General features: G+C 38.6%; 1 protein-coding gene across 3 annotated transcripts in view; it reads right to left on the bottom strand.

The window, feature by feature from the left end:
• USP47 (ubiquitin specific peptidase 47) overlaps nucleotides 1–23,952 on the bottom strand; it is an 84,763-nt gene that overhangs the window by 20,822 nt on the left and 39,989 nt on the right. For all 3 annotated transcript variants that reach the window (XM_084772985.1, XM_084772983.1, XM_084772984.1), the window contains 11 exons: nucleotides 22,912–22,991; nucleotides 20,677–20,826; nucleotides 12,724–12,819; nucleotides 12,478–12,630; nucleotides 10,752–10,919; nucleotides 5,593–5,724; nucleotides 4,990–5,066; nucleotides 4,282–4,337; nucleotides 2,072–2,184; nucleotides 1,186–1,290; nucleotides 430–637 (listed from right to left, as the gene is read on the bottom strand). In XM_084772985.1, coding sequence (XP_084629111.1) covers nucleotides 430–637; nucleotides 1,186–1,290; nucleotides 2,072–2,184; nucleotides 4,282–4,337; nucleotides 4,990–5,066; nucleotides 5,593–5,724; nucleotides 10,752–10,919; nucleotides 12,478–12,630; nucleotides 12,724–12,819; nucleotides 20,677–20,826; nucleotides 22,912–22,991 — 1,338 coding nt within the window. The remainder of the gene's footprint in view (nucleotides 1–429; nucleotides 638–1,185; nucleotides 1,291–2,071; nucleotides 2,185–4,281; nucleotides 4,338–4,989; nucleotides 5,067–5,592; nucleotides 5,725–10,751; nucleotides 10,920–12,477; nucleotides 12,631–12,723; nucleotides 12,820–20,676; nucleotides 20,827–22,911; nucleotides 22,992–23,952) is intronic.

Raw genomic sequence — 23,952 nt, 5'->3', positions numbered from 1 at the left:
AGAGGGAAAGATGGCGGCATGGATACCGTTGGGAGCTGAACTGGTATCTATGTCACATCACCCTGACGGGAACTCAGCATTTAGCACTCCACACTAAAGAAGAGAGCCCTACTGAAGACTGGGAGGTGCTTTCTTGTTGCTGTTGCTCATTATTTAAATTCGGTGTAGAGACAAGGTCTAGCAAATGTGCCCACGTGAACTTGCGATGTGCCCACCTTAGCCTCCCCACTGCTGGAGTCACAGCATGTGCAGCAAGCCCAGCAGAAGCTGGAATGTAACTCCAAACTCATTGCTGACTACTTCTCAACCTGTCAAAAGTGTGCATATTTTAAGAACATATAAAAAATTTAAGTCATTCATGTCTATGATCAAAACATTTAATCACAATAATTTACAATAATTACAACTCAAGAGTATAAAATTGCTTACCTCCAGGCTTGTAAGACTGAAAAACTTGATCAGGCTTTCTTGTTTCCAACAGCAGATCAAACATGTACGTGGACTTGACTCCTCCTAGGAGCAGCCCCATTGGTGTGTCTTCTTCTCCCTCGTATGATCGTTCCAGATAATCATGAAACTCATCATATTTCACCAGGCGACAGCAATCCAGGGGAATCACATCTTCTAAATCTACCATCTAACAAAACACAATCCCCCACAAGACAAAAAAATATGGTGTTTTAGGATAGTATTAGAGGAAGGTCCAACGGTGTTTTCAAATGTTAATTTCAGTGCCTTGAAATCTGGCTACTGCCCTACCACGGGTACTGTTATGAATGTTGAAATATCTCCTGTAAACACAGGATGATAAGGAATGTACCCCATTTATGCCTGATGGGCTAAATAAAGATGCTGAACCTTATAACTGGGTTGAGGAGAGGAAGATGGAGTTTAGGTGCCCGGGCTAGGGTTCCCCAGGAGCCATCAGAATCTGCCCAGCACAGTACTTACAGCTTAAAAATAAATCATAATCTCTGCTAAATACATAGAGAGCACAAATAAATGTGTTTCTAATTCTAATTTCAGTATCCAGTAAGATTAACTGGCCTTTCAGTTGCCTTCAAAATCAACCGAGTATATCCAAAGAACAGCTGGAGGATGGAGGGGGATTAACACATAGCATTCAAAGTACTTACATCATCTGTCTCAACTACAGAACGTGGGTGCTATCAAAACTAAACGTACCTTATATGCCATTTCTACTGCCTCCTTTAATGTCTTATCCTTATGAACCTCCAACTTGTTTTCCATCATGACTTGTTTCACAGGGTGCAAACAGAATAATTTTATCTACAAAATAGAAAATACCATCATCAACTCACTAGGTCAAGTGTCCCAGATGAATATTTTGGCAGATAGTACTTTTCTTTATTATCAAAACAACGTAATTAAAAAACAAAAGACATTGTTCAGAAAATTCTTTCTGTCCTTATTTCTAACTATTTGACAGTGACTAAGTCTTACGTCTTGAAAAAAAGACTCATTTGGGAAACACTGATTAATATGCTTCTAGTCAAAATTTTTATAAGTGTAATATTTCACAGGGTTATCTCTGTAAGAGAAATTATCTCCAAGAGTATTCATTTTTGAATATACTTAATTAAAAGTTTTTTTTTTTAATGTGGGTAGGTGCTTTGCTTGCATGCATGTCTGTACCATGTGTGTCAGAAAGGGTGTCCGATCCCTTAGAGCTGGAGTAACAGACAGTTGTAGGTGCTGGGAATTGAACCCAGATCCTCTAGAAGAGCAGTCAGTGCTTTTAACTGCTGAGCACCTCCTCATTCCCGTTGAAGGGCTTTAAAGGGAGAACAGCAGGGGCAGCAGGGCAGTAACTCAGGTGTGGCGTTGTTTTTATGTGTTTCGCAGGCCTTCCCTCCTCAGGACATGGGAACGCCTGCCTCATATAGCTGTCAGGCACTGGCCACCACGCCACACATCACTGTGCCTCAGTACCGCCTGAGGACCACCGGCCGGCCTGACTGAGCAGCTGACTCTGAGCTACCATGAGAACAACAACGGTGAGAAAAGCAAACACCAACACCACTTGTCAACCACAAACATGGAATCAAACCTTGCATGTGTTACGCTCAATTTCTCGTTGCCTCTTTTCCTGTTCTTCCAATTCTCTCTCCCTCTGCACCAGGTTCTTAATGTGTTCTGGGTACTCGTCCACTTCTAGAAACTCTAGGAACATGAGATAGTATCACTCAGAGTGGGTTCCCGTACCCGTTTGCTCTACTGTGCATTCACGGAACCATGCAGCCTCTTTTCAGTGTGCAACAGAAGTCTTCCTTAGGCCACAGTGAAGAACCATTGATGGCGAGATCATATTCAGACCTAGTACATGGCTCAGCCCCTACAACTCAGCAAGACTTCAAAAATTTAAAAAGCCTCGGAAACTTAAAATCAAGTCATGCTGAATTTCAGATTATGCTATCACCATGGAATGCTGTGGCCTTTGGCAACTTTACTTTGGAACCTTGGCTCCCTTAGCTTATTAAGAGCACCTGGCCCTTAAAGCGTAGCACAAATGAGTAAATGTTACAATATGTGATTGTTACTATATCTGATAGCATTACTACCTTCCTACCTCCTCAAAGCAGCCCTTCAGCTACCTGCTATCCAAAGAAAGCAGAGGCATGAAACTGGTAACTCCGTGGAGTTTACATATATATAAAAGTATATAAAAAAAAACAATGTGAAATAAGGACACTTGAATAAAGCCAATGACTGACTTTAAGGAAAACAATAACTATCAGTATCAATCAACAGAACCTGTAAAGAGTAAAAACACAATGTTTCCTGAAATCAGCTCCAGTCTTTAAAAAAATCTTTCCTCACTGGCTGTATGACCTTCATGCAATCAACCAGCTAAAAAGCACACAGTGCCCCCTGGTGTTTACTGTAGAACTAGAGTTAGCCAAAAAGGGAAGGGGTAAAGCACTGCACTGTGCAAGGTCCCCAGGATATATGAACTACAGTCCTGGCTACAGCAAATCTTCAGGTCCTGAAATATACATTTGTTGAAACAATGACTAGGTACTAAGTCTTGCTTAGTGAACTTTTGTTCACAAACAGATGAACAGAAAATATAATGGCTGAAAGATATCCTAAGAGCACATCAGCATACTAAGAATAAGTATGTTCAGATCAAAGTTAGTCATTACTTTTTTAAAATTATAAAACTCATCATATGTATATGCATCTACAGACAAAATTACACACACCCTAACATGTTTGTAACACTGTGAATCAGTAAGAATTAGCAAGGAAAAAAAAAACCCCAACACCCAAGAACTGAAAATTCAAATATAGAAGGACAAATATACTTTACACTAAGGATTACTTTGGGGAGGCTAAAAGGCAGCGTCAAAGGTTCTGGGCATTAAAGTCAGGCCATCAGGCAACAAGTACCTTTGACCAGCTGAGCCATCTTGCTGGCCCCTGGGATTCTTAATAAAGTTTAACAAAAAATTTTTACTAGATTCACAAAAATTTGTTCTTCAATGAAATAAAAGATGCTTAACTCTCTCTAATAAATGATTTCTGAAGTATTTTAGGCCATCTGGAGCCCTCTCTCAAACTATGTGGATATGAACAAACCCAAAAGCTTGAAATAAGCAGTAGGTAATTTGAGCTTTCACTGCATCCTAGCACTGCTATAAGACCCTGAAGTGTTGTTTCACTCATGGGTCACACCCCACCAGGTGTCGTCATTTCCAGTCCTCACCTCTGCAAAGACTCAGCAAACTCAAGTGATTTGCTCTAGAACACACACAGTAGGTATGGACACTGCACAGGGTGAATTTTACTTAAAAACCTAATTTGTTTATCAAAGAGAAAGTGTGTTATAGAGTATTCCAACCACCTATCTGTGTGTGGGTGTTGCTTGCGTGTGAGCACATGCCTGCCTGTGTGTAGTACTGGTTGTCAGAAGTTGGGGACTTGTGAATGCTAACCAAGAACTCAATCACCTAGCTGTAGCCTCAGCTCCTTTCAAATCACTAAAGGGCCTGTTAAAGTGTCAGCAGGCCTCAGAATTGTAATCTTCCTGCCTCACTCAGCCCACCAAGTAGCTAGAGTTACAAGCACAAATCATTATGCCCAGCTCGACAGACTTTTGTAAGCTGTTTTTATCACTTAGTATTATTTCATGAGTGTTTATAATTTACCCTCCCAAGTATTAAAAAATCCTAGCTGTTAACTGTTCTATTACCTAAAAGCAGTTATCTAGGTCTGTAAGACAAACAAAGGAAATTACTTTATGATGGGCTAACATACTTGCATTTCTTGTTGGATCCTTCAGTCTGTATATCAGCATATAGGCATTTGTTGAGCTGTGAGAAATGTAAAAAAAAAAAAGAAAGAAAAAAAATTAACAGGTCCTTCTAAATAGACAGTAGATTCCATTTATAAGCACCAGATCTTTCCGTGAAATATTAGTGTCTTTTTCTTTCAAATAATCAAAAATCATACCACCAGAAAGAAAGGAAAATCATTGTTAATGGTACTCATATGAAAAGGTTAAAACATCTCCTTTTGGTAACATGGTGAGGTCATAAAGAAGGCTGTGTGCCACAAAGCCTACTACAGCTAAGTCAGGGCTTGGAAAACTGCTTTGCTGGAAAGAACCAAGAAAAAACTACTCAGTCTTGCTGAATGGTGGTGGCACACACCTTTAATCCCAGCACTCAGGAGGCAGGGGCAGGTGGATCTCTACAAGTTCAAGGCCAGCCTGGTCTACACAGTGAGTTCCAGGACAGCCAAAGCTACACAGAGAAACCCTGCCTTGAAAAACCAAACCAAACCAGACCAAACTAAAGTCCTTGCAGGTCCGCTAGTCTGTGTTGCAACTCAAGCTGTTATAGCAGGAAAGCATGAGCCAGCACGTATGAACAGACGCCCAAGGCTTGCAGTTTGCTGAGCCTGGGGTAAAGTTACAGCTCACTCCAGTGGATCAAAACTGAAGCTCATGCTATTACTGCTTACCTTGCAAAAGCACTGGAGTAGTAGCCCCTGCTTCCTGAAGACCCACCGTGTGTCTTCTTAATGTCTTCTGGAGTTATCTAAAAAGTTACAACGTTATGCTTTTGTAAACAGCAGTGGCATCTTTACTTTGACGTCATCATGTAAACAGTAGTGGCATCTTTACATTGATGTCATCATGTAAACATGTGACCCAATATTCTAGCTTCCTCCCATCCTCCCCAGACAGGCTGGGCCTGAACTCGTGGCAATCCTATGCCTCAGGCACCCAGCGCTGGAGATTACACGTGTGAACCCCCAAGCCCAACTCTAATGCAGTCTTCTAGGCTCCGGTTAGATGGGTCACATTCCTAAGATAATTCCGAGTTTACCAATGGCTGCTCTGGTGGGTTAGGCTCAAGGGCTAGGTCCACATCAATCACAAGGAGAACATAAGAAGGAGGGTGAAGGCTGGAGGAAAGGGGCAGTCTATCTTGGAAACAGGTAATAAACTCTAGCAAAGCAGAACAAAGGCACTAACAGTGAAAGGCTGGTCCCACAGGAACCCGAGACACACCATCACAGGCACTTGTGCTCTGAGTAACTACTTCACTTCAGGAGCCTTACCCTGCTCACATGCTGGTCATTGAAACTGTACCACTGCTCATCACTGAAAGACTTTATGCAGGCGTAATAGTGACCTCCAGCAGCACTCCCTGAATGCACCATCACCGAGAAGAGCTCATACATCAGGGAGTTCTAAGAAGAGAAAAAAAAAAGTTTAGAAGAGAAGACTACGAACCTCTTCTTTGAAACTCCCTATTTCCTATGGATGCAGCGTGAAGTAACATGACAGCTATTCTATGTAAGCTAATTTGTCCCTTAGGCAGCATTATAATGGCAAGTCACCAAAAACCTTAGTATGCGATACTTTCATCCTGCATTTTAATTATGATGTCTTCTGATCTTTGGACTATATATATATATATGTCTATAAACATATGCTTGATTATTTATGAAAGAATAATAGTCTGAAATTTTGTGACATATGTACTAAATAGAAAGCTGTTTTAATTTGCATAGCATGATCAAGAAATTACTAGCCAGGTGGTAGTGGCACACGACGCATTTAATCCCAGCACTTGGGAGGCACAGGCACGTGGATCTGAGTTTGAGGCCAGTATTGTCTACAAAGTAAGTTCAAGGACAGTCAACACTACACAGAAAAACTCTTGTCTCAAAAAACAAAACAACAAAGCATCAAAAACAAAGAAAAATGAAAGAAATCACCAACACATTGCTTTTGCCCTTTAAATAGAACTCTGTTTCTGACAGTAATCTAAAGTCTCTTCTAATATACTTATGCAATATTTTTGATAAGTAATATTAATTTGGCATCTATTATTTAAATTAATAATGAATCTGAGCCTGGCATGGTAACTTACACTTTACATTACAGCACTTGAGAGGCAGAAGCAGATGTAACTCTGTGCAGTTAAGGCCAGTCTCATTCACACAGGGAATTTTAGGACGGCCAAGGCTCTACAGAAGAGACACTGTCAAGACACTCACATCCCTGCCCCCTAATCCAGAACTGTACTATTTCCATAATACGTCAGCTTATGGCCATCCCACTCTGAACATAACTTGTGTTGTCTATAATAAAAATAAGATATAAGAACCTTTTCTCTATTCTTTTGTTGGTAATAGAGACTGAACTCACAGATGCTACCAGGCAAGGGCTCCAGCATGTAGCTGTATGTCTGCTCCTCTTTGTTATTTTTCACTTCAAGATAGGGTCCAAGTTGCCCAGGTGGTTTTGAACCCACTAAAGTTGCCTAGGGTAGGCCTCAAACTTATAACTCTTCTAGACCAGCCTTCCAAGTGTAGGATTATAAGACATGTGCTGGAACACTAGCTTCAATTGTCTTTTCTTTTAGAAGCCTTGGCACTTCATACCCCCTTAAAGAATCAGCAATGCCAGAGACCCTGGCAACCAGTATTTCCATCTTTAAAATCAATAGGGAGCAGTCAGATATGGCAGCTCAGGCCTGTAATCCTAGCACTTAAGAAATCAGATATTTCCTCTGAGTGCCACCAGGCATCTCCATCCAAGGGACATGATCAAATATGGGGCACCAGAGTTTGTGTGAGAGTTAGATCTTCTTCTCCACTCAACAGTGGAGAATGTCGATCGGCTAGTCCGGGTAGGGGTTCAAGGTTTTTACTGCCTATTTTTTCCTTGGCTGTTGCCACAGTTTGCGGAGGACCCCAGGGCCCAGACTCGCCTGTAGTTTTCCAGGACCCACTGGATCCTTCCATTTCCTCTTTCTCCCAGGCTTCTCACACCTAAAGTTTCAATAGGATGTCCTCCCCTCTTACCCATTATTCTGGTAGGTACAGTTTTTCATGGGGACGTACACCTTGGGCTAGTGTCTCGATATAAGTGAGTATATACCATTTAGCTCTTTTTGCTTCTGTGTGAACTCACTCATTATGACAATTTCTAGTTCAATCAGAGGAAAGATAATAGGTCACCAAGGAGAGACTTGATACCGTATGAGCATATTCAGGGGGAGGAGATCCCCCTCAGACACAGACATAGGGGAGGGGAGTAGGGGGGGGAAGTGGGAGGAAGGGAGGGATGGGAGGATACATGGGATGGGCTAACAACTGAGATGTAATATGTATAAATTAATAAAAATGTATTAAAAATAAAAAAAAAAAAAAAAAAAAAAAAAAAAAAAAAAAAAAGAAAATTGTAGAAACGATATTGCTTGAATAGATTCTTCTCTTTTAGATAATAAAAAATAAAGGGAAAAGAAAAAAAAAAAAAGAAAGAAATCAGATATTGTGAGAGAGTGAGCCTGTGTGGGCGCACATGACACACACACACAGTGGTGGTTTGAATAAAAATGGCCCCATAGGCACACAGAGAGTGGCACTATTAGTAGGTGTGGCTCTGTTGGAGGAAGTGTGTCTCTTGGAGGTCTCAAATGCTCAAGCCAGGTGTAGTGTGAGTAGTGTGACTGTCTCTTTCTGTTGCCTTAGGATCAAGATGTAGAACTCTCAGCTGCCTCTCCAGCACCATGTCTGCCAGCACCATGATCACAATGGACTAAACCTCCAAACTGTAAGCCAGCCCCAATGAAATGTTTTCCTTCACAGCAATAGATAGCCTAATTAAGACAGCAAATATTTTTAACCTTAAAAACTTCACAACCACTTCCAAATATAAGTTAATGTATTAACTCAGAGGCTCAGGTTATATAAACAGTAGTAACCAAGTGCTGAGAAGGGAGACTTTTATAAATAGTTATCCATGCTGGAGTCGGCTTTTTGGTGACAGACTTGCCTAAGAACCATCACACTCCATTAAAGAGGTGCAATAAACTCACTGGTTCACCAAGCTGGGGCTGGAAGGAACCCTTTCTTTGGTTTGTCTTCACCATTTCTACCTGCAGTGAATAAAAATAGGAGTTTCCAGGGCTGGAGATGGCTCGGTGTTTAAGAGCACTGGCTGCTTTTCCAGAGGACCCAGGTTCAATTCCCAGCACTCACACAGTTCACAACTGTCTGTAACTTAGACATCCTCTTCGAGCTCTAAGGGCATCAGGTATATACGCATGGTGTACAGAAATGTAGGTAAAACACCCATTCACATCAAATAAAATAACTTTTAAAAGAAAAAGAAATAGAGTCTCCAGTGAAGGTTATGACACAGAAAGTTAGAAAGACTGGTTTGCCACAAGTAGATTCTCCAAATGGGCAAGGAAGGGTTTTTCAGTTTGTTTCTGTTTTGAAGTTTGCTTTGAGAGGGTCTTGCTTTGCAACCCTTTCTGGACTGGAACAAGTTACATTAGATCAGGCTAGCTTCAAACTTGCAGCTAATTCTCTGTCTTTTCTCCTACATTTGGGATCACAGGTGTGCACTACTGTACAGGTCTGTTAGGTCTCATTCACTTTTCTGCAGGAGCTCTCCACTTTCTCTTTTTGTTTTACAACACTAGGGAACAGATGCGGGACTTCAGGCATGCTAGGCAGATACACTTCCATTGCCCTTTCCCCTCTCTATTCATTGCCTCAAAAGTACTTTGGCCTTCCAAAATCAAGTATCAGGACATCTCACTTTGTTTTAAGTAACTTCAAACTGACTATAATTATTACACAATGAAACTTCTAGAACAAATTCTGAAAACTTGAGTAGTTCAAAACTTGAGTACTTACAAAAGTAAGATTAATCAAAGTAATGATAGGCAGGCTGCAAAATTTATCTGTGATCTAGAATTTGTGCCGAGACCATTTTTAATTATTTTTTGAAATAGGCTCACTCTGTAGTCACTACTGGCTAGAACCTGATACCTAATGAGATCCTCCTGCCTCTGCCACCCAAGTGTCTGGATTCCAGGCATATATAAACTGGTTACTAGTAACATATTTTAAAGTTTTATTGTAATTAGCACCTCTCCACACAATTATGTTCCTGGAACATTCTGAGATTGCAAGTTCTAGATTAGAATCATAGGTATCACATTACAATTGCAAAAGGCAATTCAGCTTATATGAGGGAAGAGTTAAGAGTTCTCAGGTACAATATTTTACTAACAATTATATTGAAAGCATTTCCTAAAATAGGGAAAAGGCAAGAACACTGTCTTATCATTCCTATTTATGTCTTACTGAATTGGACATCTACCTAGGGCATTAGGACAGGAAGAAGAAAAGGCAACCATATCAGAATGAAGAAACCAAACTGTCTTTACTAACAGATACCACGATTATCTACACACAAGAATAGGCAAGGTGGAGCTGCACTGGGCTCATGGCAGCTTAATGGTCTCATATGGAGCTGTCATGTCTCTGTTGCCTTATTCACTGCCCAGCAATTCCCACTCACCGCTTTTCCCTCAATGGGGGAGGTAACTTTAAAAAGTCAAGGACAGTGGTGATGGTGGTAAAAAAGAGCAGCCTTGATCCAAAACAGCTTTATACTATAATACTCCATTCTTAGATATTGCCCCAAATCTTTATATCTAATTGTTCTGTGATGTGAGAAAAGGTAATCCTACACTATGCTCAGGATTTTGTATATGAAACTACCCCTCAGTGAGGCTGGTTACACGGCTGTAAAAGGGTAGCTGGACAAGAACCTTAAAACCACTGACACGGTGAAACAATGTCCTACCACAGACAGTATCCTGGGTTTTGAAAGGTTTCCAGATCATAATTTAAAGAAGAGCACAATTTTCTAGAATTTCTAAGTTCAATTTTCAGGTCACAGGGTGGCTCACAGCCATCTATAATAAGATCTGGTGGCTTCTTTTGGCATCAGGTGTACATGTAGACATTGCATACATAATAAATAAATAAACTTTAAAAAATAAGAATAATTAGCATCCCATCTATAAGTAGTGTTTCCCAAAATACAATTATGATCATACCACAAAACATTTTAAAAAGCATTAATTAAAAAAGAAACACAAAATAATGAAGTTCAGAAATTACTATATTCTCTTTTTATTTTTGTTTTTGTGTTTTCAAAGCAAGGTTTCTCTGTGTAGCTGTGGCTGTCCTGGACTCCCTTTGTAGACCTCGAACTCACAGAGATCTATCTGTCTCTGCCTCCTGAGACTGGGATTACAGATGTGGCCACCATGCCTGGCCTTATTTTCTGTTAATATTCTCTATCTTAATTAAAACATGCAGGAACTGGGGGTATGCCTCTCTGGCAAGCCACTTGCTTAGCATGCTCAGTACCTAATACGAATAAACTTCATAAAAGATACCTTTTCCAAGCCAGGTTTTGAGATTTTCTCAGTTCCACTACTGCTCTCCAGGCATATTCCTTCATCAACAGCATCATCCGTAGAGAAATCATTGCTCATCTGGTCGCTATGGCAACTGCCTTCATTTTCTGCTCCACTATCAGTGCAACTTTCAGTCTGAGGAGATTTCTAGTAAGACATAATTATCTTAAAATCTTAAGCCAATAAAGGAAAAGATATTCAAACTTGTACCTATGTTTTCTACTATGCTTACATAGTTTAACATGTTCTGACTAAGAGAAGTATTTGTTTCATTTTAAGTACATTTTTTTAAAACCCAGATTGTAAATGCTTTCAATGCAATCAGGAGAACATCCAAAAGAATCAAGCAAGATATTATAATTTCTTTTTATTAATAAAGCTAGAAAACCCTTGGAAGTCAGTGAGTAGAAAGAAACGATGAGCCTTTCCTGCAGTCATCAAAATCCCATGTTCAAACTATTTAAAGTTTCAAGTTAAAACAAAAAACACAATTAAAAAGAGTAATTGACAAAACCTCTTGTATGTTTGTATTTCTAGCTTAATTTAAGAGCTAGCAAATGGTATGTGGGAGTAACAAAGTACCTTAATTCCTAAAAAGAGTATTAGCACAAACAGAAGACATTAAAGCCATATGGTACTTTGTTCATTCACTCACACATATTTGCTCAATGTGTAGTAAAGATTAGGACTCCAGCTGCAACACACAGTTCCAATAATAAAGAAACTATGAAACAAGATTACTGCCCATATTCAAGACAGGTAAAACTCTTTTGTCTTTTAAAGAGATGATGCTATTCTGACCAAATAAGATACTTAAGTGTGCAATGTCAAGAAGCGTTTTAGCCACAGCAATAGTCTTCTCATGCAATATACCATTGAAAAGTGAGGAAGGAGTGGGCTGGGCGGTGGTGGCGCACGCCTTTAATCCCAGCACTAGGGAGGCAGAGGCAGGCAGATCACTGTGAGTTCGAGGCCAGCCTGGTCTATAAAGTGAGTTCAGCCCAACCAAGGCTACACAGAGAAACCCTGTCTTGAAAAACAAAAACAAAAACAAAACAAAACAAAAAACCAAAACAAAACAAAAAACCAAACAAAAAACCAAACAACAACAACAACAAAAACACAAAAAACCAAAACAAACAAACAAAACTTCAAAAAAACAAAAAACAAAAAATGAGGAAGGAGAAAGTGTCCATCAAGAGATACTTAAAATATTATCATTCTTAACTCATCTCACAAAACTCTTCTCGAAATATAAAGGGGCTGGAGAGTGGTAAGAGCACTGGCTGCTTTCCCAGAGGTCCTGAGTTTAACTCCCAGGTCCTGAGTTTACATGGTGGCTCACAACTCTCTAACTCTAGTTTCAAAAGATACAACACACCCTCTTCTGGTCTATGAGGGCACCAAGCACACAAGCGACACAGACATATCTCCAGGCAAAACACCCTTATATCTATGTAAAGTAATTAAAAAATTTTTTTAAAAAGCCAAGCATGATGGCGCACACTTTTATTCCCAGCACTCGGGAGGCAGAGGCAGGTGGATCACTGTGAGTTCACGGTTAGCCTGATCTACAATTAATCGAGTCTAGGACAGCCAAGGCTACACAGAGAAACCCTGTCTCGAAAAAACCAACCAAACAAACAAATAAAAAAGTATAAATCTATAATGAAAAGCCTCACAAGAAAATGTAATAAATAATTACCTCATCTTCAATATCAATAAATGTGCTCATATCCAGCTCCTCTGGAAAGGACATTCGATCATTCAGTTTAATTCTATGCATGGTTGTATAATCAAAATCAAACCTTTTCAACTGTAAGGTCAGCAGATAGGGGAAATGCAAAAACCGAAGGCCCTAAAAAGAAGCAGGTGTGATTAAGGGAACAAATGGATTTAATACTGAGTATCACCTCAGACAATCACATAATAATATTTATATGCCTCTTACCTTACGAGCATCACATTTCTTCTTACAACGTTCACAAAAATATTGATTTGGGCCATCCAAGATCTCTGGTTGAATAAATGCATGTAGTGCTTCTTCCTAGTTAAAAAATAATAATATTTAATGGCAAAGCCTTAAATATGAAATACTGATGTCACCAAAACTGCTATGAATCGAATGGTTAGAACAGAACTAATTATTATAATTATCATTAAAATTTATAATAAAATTATGCTATTCATTCTTCATAAGAATTCCGTTGGCCAGTATTTTATACCCCAACCATGTCTAACTAATTTCTTACTGACTTTTATGTTGTGGTGTTTGACTAAATGATACAGAAAGGAAAGCCCTGATCTTAGAAAGCACTTGCATGTATCTTAGACGTGTGTCTATAGGTATCAGCTCAGCTTTCAGTTCAGGCAACTGACAACTGTCCTCACTTGATCCATAATTTTAAAACTTGCACAGTCATTATTAATCACTATAGTAACTGCACTAGTTATAACTGAAACCCTTTAATTACCATGCACTACTATTCTGCGGCCAAAGGCATGCGGGTTCTTGGGACTTTCACGCAGCAGAGCCATGTGGTTTTCTCATCTCAGTACAGTCTTAGAAGCATGAAACACAACAAAGAGCTGGTGCATATGAACACTTTAATCACTAGCACTTCAAATTAAAACAATACTCAATGCAGTACACTAAGATTGATGTGTGGTCTCAAATTTTATCTAATGGTATCTTTTCTACACACATGGTCTAAGCAGAGCTACCAATAACACATCACATACAAAGAAAATGATAATTAGCTGGGTGCAGTGGCACACGCCTTTAATCCCAGCACTTGAGGAGGCACAGGCAGGCAGATCTCTGTGAGTTCAAGGACAGCCAAGGCTACACAGAGAAACAAAACCAAACCAGAAAGAAAGAAAGAAAAGAAAAGAAAGAGATGGATAACAAGTCACTAAGGCCAAGTGGGTTCAATAGTTTTTCTGTCAAAACAGAACAAATTGTTTCTCAAAAGATAAAGCCCCAAGAAGGGAGGAGAAAGAGTACCAAGTTTGTTTTTAATATATCACTAAGTGTTTCACTGGCAATCATAGGCAAGAATACACTTAGAAAACAATTCTTTTTCTCTCTGAAGCATATTCTAAGAATGAAAAATTCCTTTTAAAACATAAGGAAAAAGAAGCTTAAAAATTTACAGCCTTGGCTTATCACGACTGAAGCCAAATTTGGAAGGCTTCCAAATAGAACTTGAACTAGTAAAGCAGAATCTAAAATAAGAGTGTGCTGGTGTGGATAGCCCTCACTTTAAATGCCAGCACTGGGGAGGCAGAGGCAGGTGGATCTGTCTGAGTTTCAGGATAGCCAGGGCTACACAGTGATACTTTGTCTCAAAAAATAAAATAAAGGGCTGGGTGGTGGTAGCAGCAGATACCTTTAATCCTGGCACCTAGCCCTGGGGAGCCAGAGGCAGGTGGATCTGGGAGTTTGAGGTCAGCCGGGTTTACAGAGCTACGCTAATTCTAGGACAGCCAAGGCTACGCAAAGAAACTCTGTCTTGGAAAAACCAAAAATAAATAAATATTTAAAAAAATAAGTAAATAAGAGGGAGCAACATTAGGTAACTTAAAAAATTTAGGCTTTGTTAAGCTGAGTCTTAGTTTTTGAGACAGGAACTCTCATGTATTTCTGGCTGGCCTAGAAGTTATTTAGGCCAGGCTGGCCTCTGATTCCTAAGTGCTAGGATTAAAGGCATGTACCACATAGCTCTTTCTTTCTTTCTTTCTTTCTTTCTTTTTAATATTTTATTAATTTATTCTTATTACATCTCAATGGTTATCCCATCCCTCGTATCCTCCCATTCCTCCCTCCCTCTCGCTTTCCCCCTACTCCCCTCCCCATGTCTGTGACTAAGGGAGACCTCCTCCCCCTGTATATGCTCATACGGTATCAAGTCTCTTCTTGGTAGCCTGCTATCTTTCTTCTGAGTGCCACCAGGCCTCCCCATCAAGGGGACGTGGTCAAATATGGGGCACCAGAGTTCGTGTGAAAGTCAGTCTCCACTCTCCACTCAATTGTGGAGAATGTCCTGTCCATTGGCTAGATCTGGGTAGGGATTTGAAGTTTACTGCACGTATTTTCCTTGGCTGGTGCCATAGTTTGAGCAGGACCCCTGGGCCAGATCTGCCAGTCATAATGTTCTTCTTGTAGGTTTCCAGGACCCTCTAGATCCTTCTATTACCCCATTCTCCCATGCTTCTCTAACCTAAAGTCCCAATAAGATGCTCTCCCCTCTGTCCCACTTTCCTGGTAAGTGAAGACTTTCATGGGACATGCCCCTTGGGCTAGTGTCCAGATATAAGTGAGTATATACCATTTGACTCTGCTTCTGGGTTAGCTCACTCATTATGATCATTTCTAGTTCAAGCCATTTGTCCACAAATTTAGGGAATTCCTTGTTTTTAATAGCTGAGTAGTATTCCATAGTGTAAATGTACCAGTTTCTCACATAGCTCTTTCTACAGACGTTTTTATGAAATAAATTTAAGCTTAATGTGTGTGCGTTTTAAAAAATATTTTGCCATGCTTGGTATTATGGACTTTCCCCAAACTACAAGTTCAAGTTCACATAGTATATTTTACATCTTAATAGGTGAGTGGAAAATTTCTACATAAGAAGTACAGTTACTAAATTTAGGGAATTTAATATTGATAAAGTACTTTTGCCAGTTCATGTTCTTCTTCTTCTTCTTCTTCTTCTTCTTCTTCTTCTTCTTCTTCTTCTTCTTCTTCTTCTTCTTCTTCTTCGTTTGTTTTGTTTTTTTGAGACAGGGTTTCTACCTTTTCTGAATTATTTATCTGTGAAAAATTCAGTTGGGCATATTTGTATGAGTCTATCTCTGGGTTTTCTGTCCAATCGTCTCTTTGCCAATATCACATCATCCTGATGACTGCAGGAATATGAAAAAGGTTTTATTGCTAGGTAGCATTCATTTCAATTTAGGTAGATCTGTCCCTTCACATTATTCTTTTGAAAAAAAGTATTTTGGCTATTCTAATATATATATATATATATACATGCTATTAAAAGTCTGGGCAGCCTTCAATAAGAACTGCAGTACAACCCTGTGACTTTTAAAGAATTGGTGTCTTTACTATGATGAATTTCCAATCAATGCATTTCTCTATTGAAATACCTTTCCCAGAGTTTTTCTGGTTTTCAGTAAAGGAGTCTAATATATGTGGGGTTTTGTTGGTGGTGGTGGCGGCTTTTCATTTACATTTGCACTTTTTTTCAGGACTGAAAGAAATACTATAATTATCAGATATCCATTGAAAATACCCTAAAATATAATGACTTTTGAATGTTTACTTTATGGCCTTGTAAAATCAGTTTAGTTTGCCTTGCTATTATCTGCTTGTTTTAAAGCCACCTTCGGACTTTGTATACAATCATAAATGCCCTTGTCCCTCCAGCTTAACTAAATTAGCCAGAACTCACTGAATACAGTGCTGAGAGATAACCCCCTTCTTAGACAATCTGGACACCAAGGCTCTACAGAACAACCTGGGAAGGATTCTTCTTCTTTTTTTAAAGATTATTTTGAATTCATATTTTGTTCTTAAAATGTTTAGTACAAGTGCCTTGTGAAACAATTCAGACTTGAACATGTTCTTTTCCAAAGCTTTCCAGTTATGAAGTTAAGGAGCTCGCTCGTCACAGGGCTGCCGTGACTGGCACAGTCCGACTGCACTGGTGGGCTGCAGTTTGTGCTCCTCTAACTGTGAGTGGCTTCTTCTCATCCCCAATGCTGGGAAGTTTTATTGTCTCTTTTTCTGTTAGTCTTGCTAGAGGGGTTTTGAAACCTGTTTGTAAAGAACAAGATGCTTTATTGATTACTTCTACTGCCCCCATTTTCTTCACTGATTCCTACTCTTTTTCCAAAGTATTGTTTTTATATCATTGCTTTTACTGAGTTTCTTTTACTTTCTTTTTTTCAAGTTACATAATTAAGATTATTGACTTAAAACTTTTACTTTTTAAAATGAACCATTCAGTTTTCTTTTCAAAATTGTGCCACCTGTCTTAAATTTGATGTTATAATTTCATTTTCATTCAGATACAAAAGTTCTTACAATTCCTATTGCGGTTTTTCTACTTGACCTATCATTATTTGGATGCTTGCTGGTTTTCTCGATGTCCACTCTAACACAATGTAGGTGCTGGTGATGCCGTTTGCTGATTTCCTTTCTTCCTTGACTTTTGCTGATATCCCCCCCCTCCCTAACCCCCATCTTTTGCTGTTTTTTTCCTTCCTTCTTTGAGACAGGGTTTCTCTGTGTAACCCTGGCTGCCCAGGAACTCATTCTGGCTGGCCTAGAATGTACACGATCTGCCTGTCTCTGCTTCCTGAGTGTTAGAATTAAAAGCATTCACTACCATTGCCCAGTCTTTTGTTAATTTTCGAAGTGAATTGTGAAATTAAAAAAAAAAAAAAACATTAAAAAAGACAAAACATTTTTGTCTTTAAATGTTGTTAGATATTCCTTTGTTAGGTACATGATACGTAAATGTTCTTTCAGCCTTTCTCTTCATCTCTTCCACACGGAATTCCAAGTACTGGTACTTTCCCTTTTTCTTTCTGCTAATGGTATATATGCCAACTTCACTATGCCAACATTATGTGAGTTAAAAATTTTAAGAGTACTTTCATAGCTCAAGTGTTGGCCTATCTGGACTATATTTCATGGTATTTAAATGTGTACTCTGCAGCTAGATGGGACATTTGGTGTCAATTAGATTTCTATCAAAATGATGGTGGTTGGATTCTTCTCTAACTTCTTTGTCATTTCTGTCTAGTTGTTTTACCTATCAACTGGAAGAGAATGGGGTACTGAAATCTCCAACGATAACTGAAATTTGTTTATATGTCTTTTCTGAAAAAAAGCAACTTCTTCATACACTTTGCAGCTGTTAGTTGGTGTATATATGTTTAGTATTGTCTTGATGGTATGGAAACATTCTAGAATCTCCCTTATCTGCCTAATGCATAGCCATTCCTGGTTTCTTCTGATGAATATTTGCATGACACATCATTTTCCATTGTCTCACTGTCAAAACACATGTACGTACATCTAATTTCTTGTGGACAACATATTATTAGATTCTGTATTTTAAAATCTACTATATTTCTAAGTTGGTATATTTACACAACTTATATATAATATTATTTTCAGATTTTTGTATGATTTTGGTTATCATTCCTATTTACTTAAACATTAAAAAAAATTCTACTGATGTATCTGAAGTGTGAGTCCTTTTCCTTTTTTGATGATCATTATCAGGTCTATCAACATCATCCTTCTATCACGTCTAAGAACCCAATCTCCCCACTCCCCTACTTTTTTTGGTTTTTCAAAACAGTGTTTCTTTGTGTAGCCTCGGCTATACGGGACTTACTCTGTAGTCCAGGCTGGCTTTAAACTCAGTGATCCGCCTGCCTCTGCCTCCTGAGTACTGGGATTAAAAGTGTGCACCACCATGCCTGGCTCCAACCTCCTCTGTGTTTTTATATCCCGTTTTATTTATAGTAAAAGTGTCTTAAATACTTCTATTCACACTGAAAATCACATTAGATAGCATTATAATTTTGGTTCAAGGGGCTAGAGATATGGCTCAGTGGTTAAGAGCGCCACCTGTTCTTCTAAAGATCCAGAGTTCAATCCCCAGCAACCACATGGTGGCTCACATCTACAATGAGATCTGGTGCCCTCTCCTGGCTTCAGGTGTACATGTAGGCAGAGCACTGTATACATAATAAAAAATACATAAATCTCTAAAAAAAAATTTTTTTTTGGTTCAAACATCAAACATAATTTAGAAGACTTGGCAAGGAAGGAAAACCTATTACATTTATCCACATTTTCCTAGATAGACCTTAATTAAGTACAGATCCTTCCATGCTGTGCTCCTCAGAATCCTCATGTATACCTTGAAATATTAGCAAGTGTGCCACAGAGAAATACAAATAAAATACCTATAACAAATTTCTCTGCTATAAAAATTTCTAGAACACTTAAAATATGTTTTCCAACTCTCAAAAAAAAAAAAAAAATTAAAGGTGCATAGTTCCCAAATTTATTTAACAAAATTTGTCTTGCAAGAGGATCTATTGAGTCTTGTCAAAAAGAGTGATGAACAGAACTCATCCTGCAAGCTGCGGAGCAGAAAAGTACTTGAACACCACTACAATGAATTAAATAAAGATAAGATATGTAGTATCCGCTGTAACAATTGTAAGATAATTGTACAATGTATTTTTTTAAAAAACTTTAATTTTAAGAGATTTTAGCATTCATTACTAAGTGTGAAATCATGCTAAATATCCTAAGAGGTGATTAAAAAATTTTAAATTAAAAAAGATGATTGTAGTTGTTAAATTTGGATAGCTATTTATTTCACTCATTTTTTTAACCTGGAGAGATGGCTCAAGGGAAAGAGTACATATTGCTGCTGCCCAGGACCTGAGTTCAGTTCCCAGCACCCATGTTGGGCTGCTCACAGCTTTCAGCTGCAGCTCAGGGGCAGCCAATGCCTCTCGCTTCCTCAGGCTCTTGCACACATGGCTGCAGATACATACACCCAAATAAAATAAATCTTTGAAAAATAATGGAAAAGACTCAACCTACACGGACCCAGGACTAAACCATACTATTAGTGGTGCTATTTGAGAAGAAAAAAATATGAGCCAACTTTAAAAACACCAATTTCAGCTAATAGCCATGAATATAATAACAAACTGACAAAATTATGCTAAAAGCTGTTTTTGGATGGAGTGACAGCTTTGTCAATAAAGCGCTTGCCAGGTAAACACTAGAACCTGTTTGGATCCCCAGCATCCAGATAAAATGCTGGCTGTAATGGTCCACACTTGTATCCTAGCCCTGGAGCAGGAGAGACAGGAGGATCCCTGAGGATTGTTAGCTAGCCAGCTTAGCCAAATTACTGAGCTCCAGGTTCACTAAGAGACTTTCAAAAATTAAAATCTGGATCATCTTCAGTTCAAAGCCAGCCTGGGCTATCTGAGACTCAGTCTCAAAATCGCTAGCTACCTACCTAAGATGTTCTAGTTATCTCTAAAGGCTCCCTTGGCACATAAAAATATTGAATAAATGTTTTTGATTACTAATATTAAGCAGCAACAACTCCCATGACTCTCTTTTGTCTGAGTAAAAATACATATATATCAGTGAAAATGAATAAGACTATATATATATATATTGATTAAAATATGGGTGTCAGGAGGAGAAAGATGGGATATCTTCTTTAGGCAAGCTCCCAATCAGACACTGCATACGAACAATAAGGCGTTATCCTTCTGATTTCCGTTACCTGTGCTTATATAATGCTTGCTTTGTTTTAGAGACATGGAGGGACATGGAGAGTCTTCCACAGTGTCCAGGCCAGCCATATACACACTTACGATCATCCTGCCTCAGCCTAGTGAGTGCTGAGATTATAGCCTCCTATCAATGTACTTTGTAATTAAGTACTCAGATTAGGGATACTTCTTAAAAGCAAGAAAGCCTTTATTATAAGACCTAGAGGTTATTTTCCCAGTTTCAAAACATTTATAGAACAAATGACTTCTCTATGTCAAAAAAAGGTGGAGCTAAAATACCGTTTATAAAATAGATTGTTAGAGATAAAAAATAAAGGTGAAATAATCCAATCCCTATGAGAGGTACCTGTCTTCATTCTGTTCATCTTCCTCGGCTGCATGCACTGAAGGATCAAAACTCTTCTAGATTTTTCTATGTAAAGTACAGAAATGACTAACAACCAGAGGTATATCTTAGAATGATATCACCAAATAAGAAGTTACACTCCTGGGCTACTGTGTACTCTGTGTAAAAGTATCAAGCAGTCAGTTGGAAAGTACATACCACACTAGCAAACGCTTGGCTGGACCCATAAGGTCGGATGACCAGTGGAATATCAAGATATGTGTCAATTCTCCAGCCTTCATAACCGCATTCCAGACACCTCACATAGTCTTTCAGCTTGCCTTGATACAGCTCATTTATAAGATCAGCCTAAAAATAACATTAACATTTAAAAAAAAATGTACCTTGTTATAAGCAATTTTAAGTTATATTCAATCCTTGCTTTTTAGAAGAAACAAAAAAATGATGCTGATTTTTACTATTAAAGTTTTATAAAGCCAATATAAGACATCTAAAATTTTAGGGAAGAAAATTCACACTTGAAAAAAATCACCTGAAAAAAATGAATAAAATCAGATTATCCCTAATTTAAAACCTTATGTAATCAATTATTTCAATACCCCAAATCAATAAAACTCTCAAGTAGTAAGCAGACTGTGATGACGTCAGCTATCACTCACTCTGTTCTTTTCCCTTAGACTGTATCCTTGTCCACACTGCAGGCACGCTGTTAGAGCGGAGGAGCTGTCTGTGCTTTGACTGCTTTACACAAACACCACTAGTCTCACAGTACATTCTGACTTATAAAGTTCCACTGCTAACTTGGGCGAACAAAAACTTAAAACTTAATAATAAACATACAACAGTTTAAAGAATTTAAGGTACAAGTATTCAAACAATATATTAAAATTAATCACCCTCAAAGTATCTTCATCTAAAAGACTGTATCTCTCACTTATTTCCCAAATAGCAAAATGGGGCTTGTCAGACTCAAAGTAGGCAGGTAATTCCCTAAGTAACGACATCTCACCGCAAGATCCTTGTCCCAAATTTTAGGAAGTCAGTAGGGATGCCCCAGCTGACCTCAATGAAGTGCTGACTGACTCACAGAAAGGGCTGTAACAAGGAGGAAAGGTAACTTCAGACCTATGGACAAAAACCAGCCCCGTATACCATCTATATACAATGACTCAATCCTATAGGATTATGCAGAGAAATCACCAGGTTGTTTAAATGGTTTCATCATTTCTCAAGTAAAATACAGGTCAGAAAGAAAGCATACTTAAGTTTCCTTCTTTATAAATTCACATCTTTTGAAAGGTCCAGCCCGGATCTACACGCTTTCAGACTGGATCCACCAGTGCTGCCTACTCTAATATAACTAACTTAATGGATCCTTCTTCATTTTCCTGCCCTAGGCAGGTCTTCTGCATCTAGGACTTTAAAAAAAAAAAAAAAGAGTCTGGTATTTCCCCATGGGGGAGGGGGGCGGGATGCAAATCAACAAATAGTTATAAAACAATACTTTTTCTATTTATAAATTCTTTTATATTTTCCTATTCGTCTTTTGAAAAGCTCGGGTATAGACTTCTAAACCTGATTGCATAATGTATGAATGGGTTTCCACCTAGTGTTTAAAAGAGTCTCTTCCAAGCCACCATGTCATTCCAATCAGATATCAGGTCCTCTAGCTGCTCCTCAGCCTACACTCTCATCCACACGATGCCTATGGAGCCACTTGGTGGTTAGGTCAGATAAATAAGGACCCTAAAAGTCAAAGCATATGACTACACTTGACTGGTCAAAATGAAGACTAAGCTTGATGAATACACTTTATAATGAGGTATAGATTATCATTTTTTTAAAATGAAGAAACTACTCAAAATTACACCTTCCCCATAATATACCATTCGAGTGCAAAAAGACCTTCTTGCTCATATAGACCAAATTCCTTATATTGATGATGAATGCACTGTCAAGTTTTATGTCAACTTGACACAAGAGTTACCAGAGAAGAAGGAGCCTCAATTGAGAAATGCCTCCATCTAGCTGCAGAGCCCAGGCCATGAGTAGTGCTGTCCCTGGCTAGTGGACCTGGGTCCTGTAGGAAAGCTTGCCGAGTAAGCCAGTGAGCGGCACCCCTCCATGGACTGTGCCCTTTTGAGTTTCTGTTCTAACTTCCTTCAATGACAGACTATGATGTGATTGCTTTGGGTCATGGTATTTCATCTCAGCAAGAAAAATCCTAAGTAGGACAATGAGGAAGCCAAGATCGGGGGTGGTTTAATGAAGACACTTAGGACTCAGTCAACAGCAGAAGAGAGCCTAGTCAATTATTTCCAAATATAGCAGACTGATGTCCAAGTCTTAAAACATTCCAAGGGAATAAAAGTCATTTTAAGATACTAACTGCCTTCTTAACACATAGTCCCCTCAGCTTGAGAGAGAATTTACCTGTTCTGTTTGCTTCCATTTCTGTTCCAAAGCATCAAACATAACACGGCACAGTTCTTGTACGTCATGCTGTTGCCAAGCTGTTTAATATAAAATTTAATTAAAAACAGTATCAGACAGCATACATTGCGTTACTGTTTCAACATAAATAGAAACATGGACAAGTCTACTTTAAGAAGTCTCAAAGAGCCAGGCGTGGTGGTGCACACCTTTAATCTTAGCACTTGGGAGGTAGAGGCAGGTGGATCACTGTGAGCTCGAGGCCAGCCTGGTCTACAAATCGAGTCTAGGACGGCCAAGAATATAGAGAAACCCTGTCTCAAAAAAACAAAAAACAAAACTAAACTAAAAAAGAAGTCTTAAAGAACATAGGAAGACGTATTACAGCCATGAAAGGATGGTCACAGGAAAATAATCAAACAGGGTTGTATAAGTAGCATTAGCTTTTTGGTACTGGAATACTTGTTAGTTTTCATTGAAAAGAAATAATGTCTGCATGAAGACACTTCTCTCTGCATCACTGAAACCAACCAAAATGGGGAGCTATGAAGTCCAGTCCTAACAGATGTATCTATAACATGTTTGTAGTAACAATTAATGAGAAAAAAAAGAAGCTGACAAGGTTTCTCTATGTAGCCCTGGCTGTCCTGGAACTTGCTCTCTATATCAGGCTGGTTTCAAACTCACAGAGATCCACCTGCCTCTGAGTTCCTAGTGTTGGGATTAAAGGTGTGTGCTGCCAGTGACTGGCTAAGAGGCCACACATTTTTAAAGAAAGCAAGGAGAGGTAGATATGAGGGCTTGGAGGGAGGTAAGAGAATAGAAAAATGATGTAATTACATTATAATCTCAAAAAAAAAAAAAAAAAAGAAAAGAAAAAGTTTTTAAATTTACAAAAAAAATTACTTTTTAATTAAACTTTATTTCAGTATCTTTATCATGTCAAAACAAAAAGAAGTATGTTTGTACAAATATTAATTGGTTAAAATTTATCTCTCAGACCTTAAGTAATTTAAAATACATTAACATCCAGACAAAAAA

This window comes from Acomys minous, assembly GCF_964271855.1.
Source record: "Acomys minous genome assembly, chromosome: 2".
NCBI classification, from domain to species: domain Eukaryota; kingdom Metazoa; phylum Chordata; class Mammalia; order Rodentia; family Muridae; genus Acomys; species Acomys minous.
This window is presented reverse-complemented; position numbering and strand designations above follow the sequence as displayed.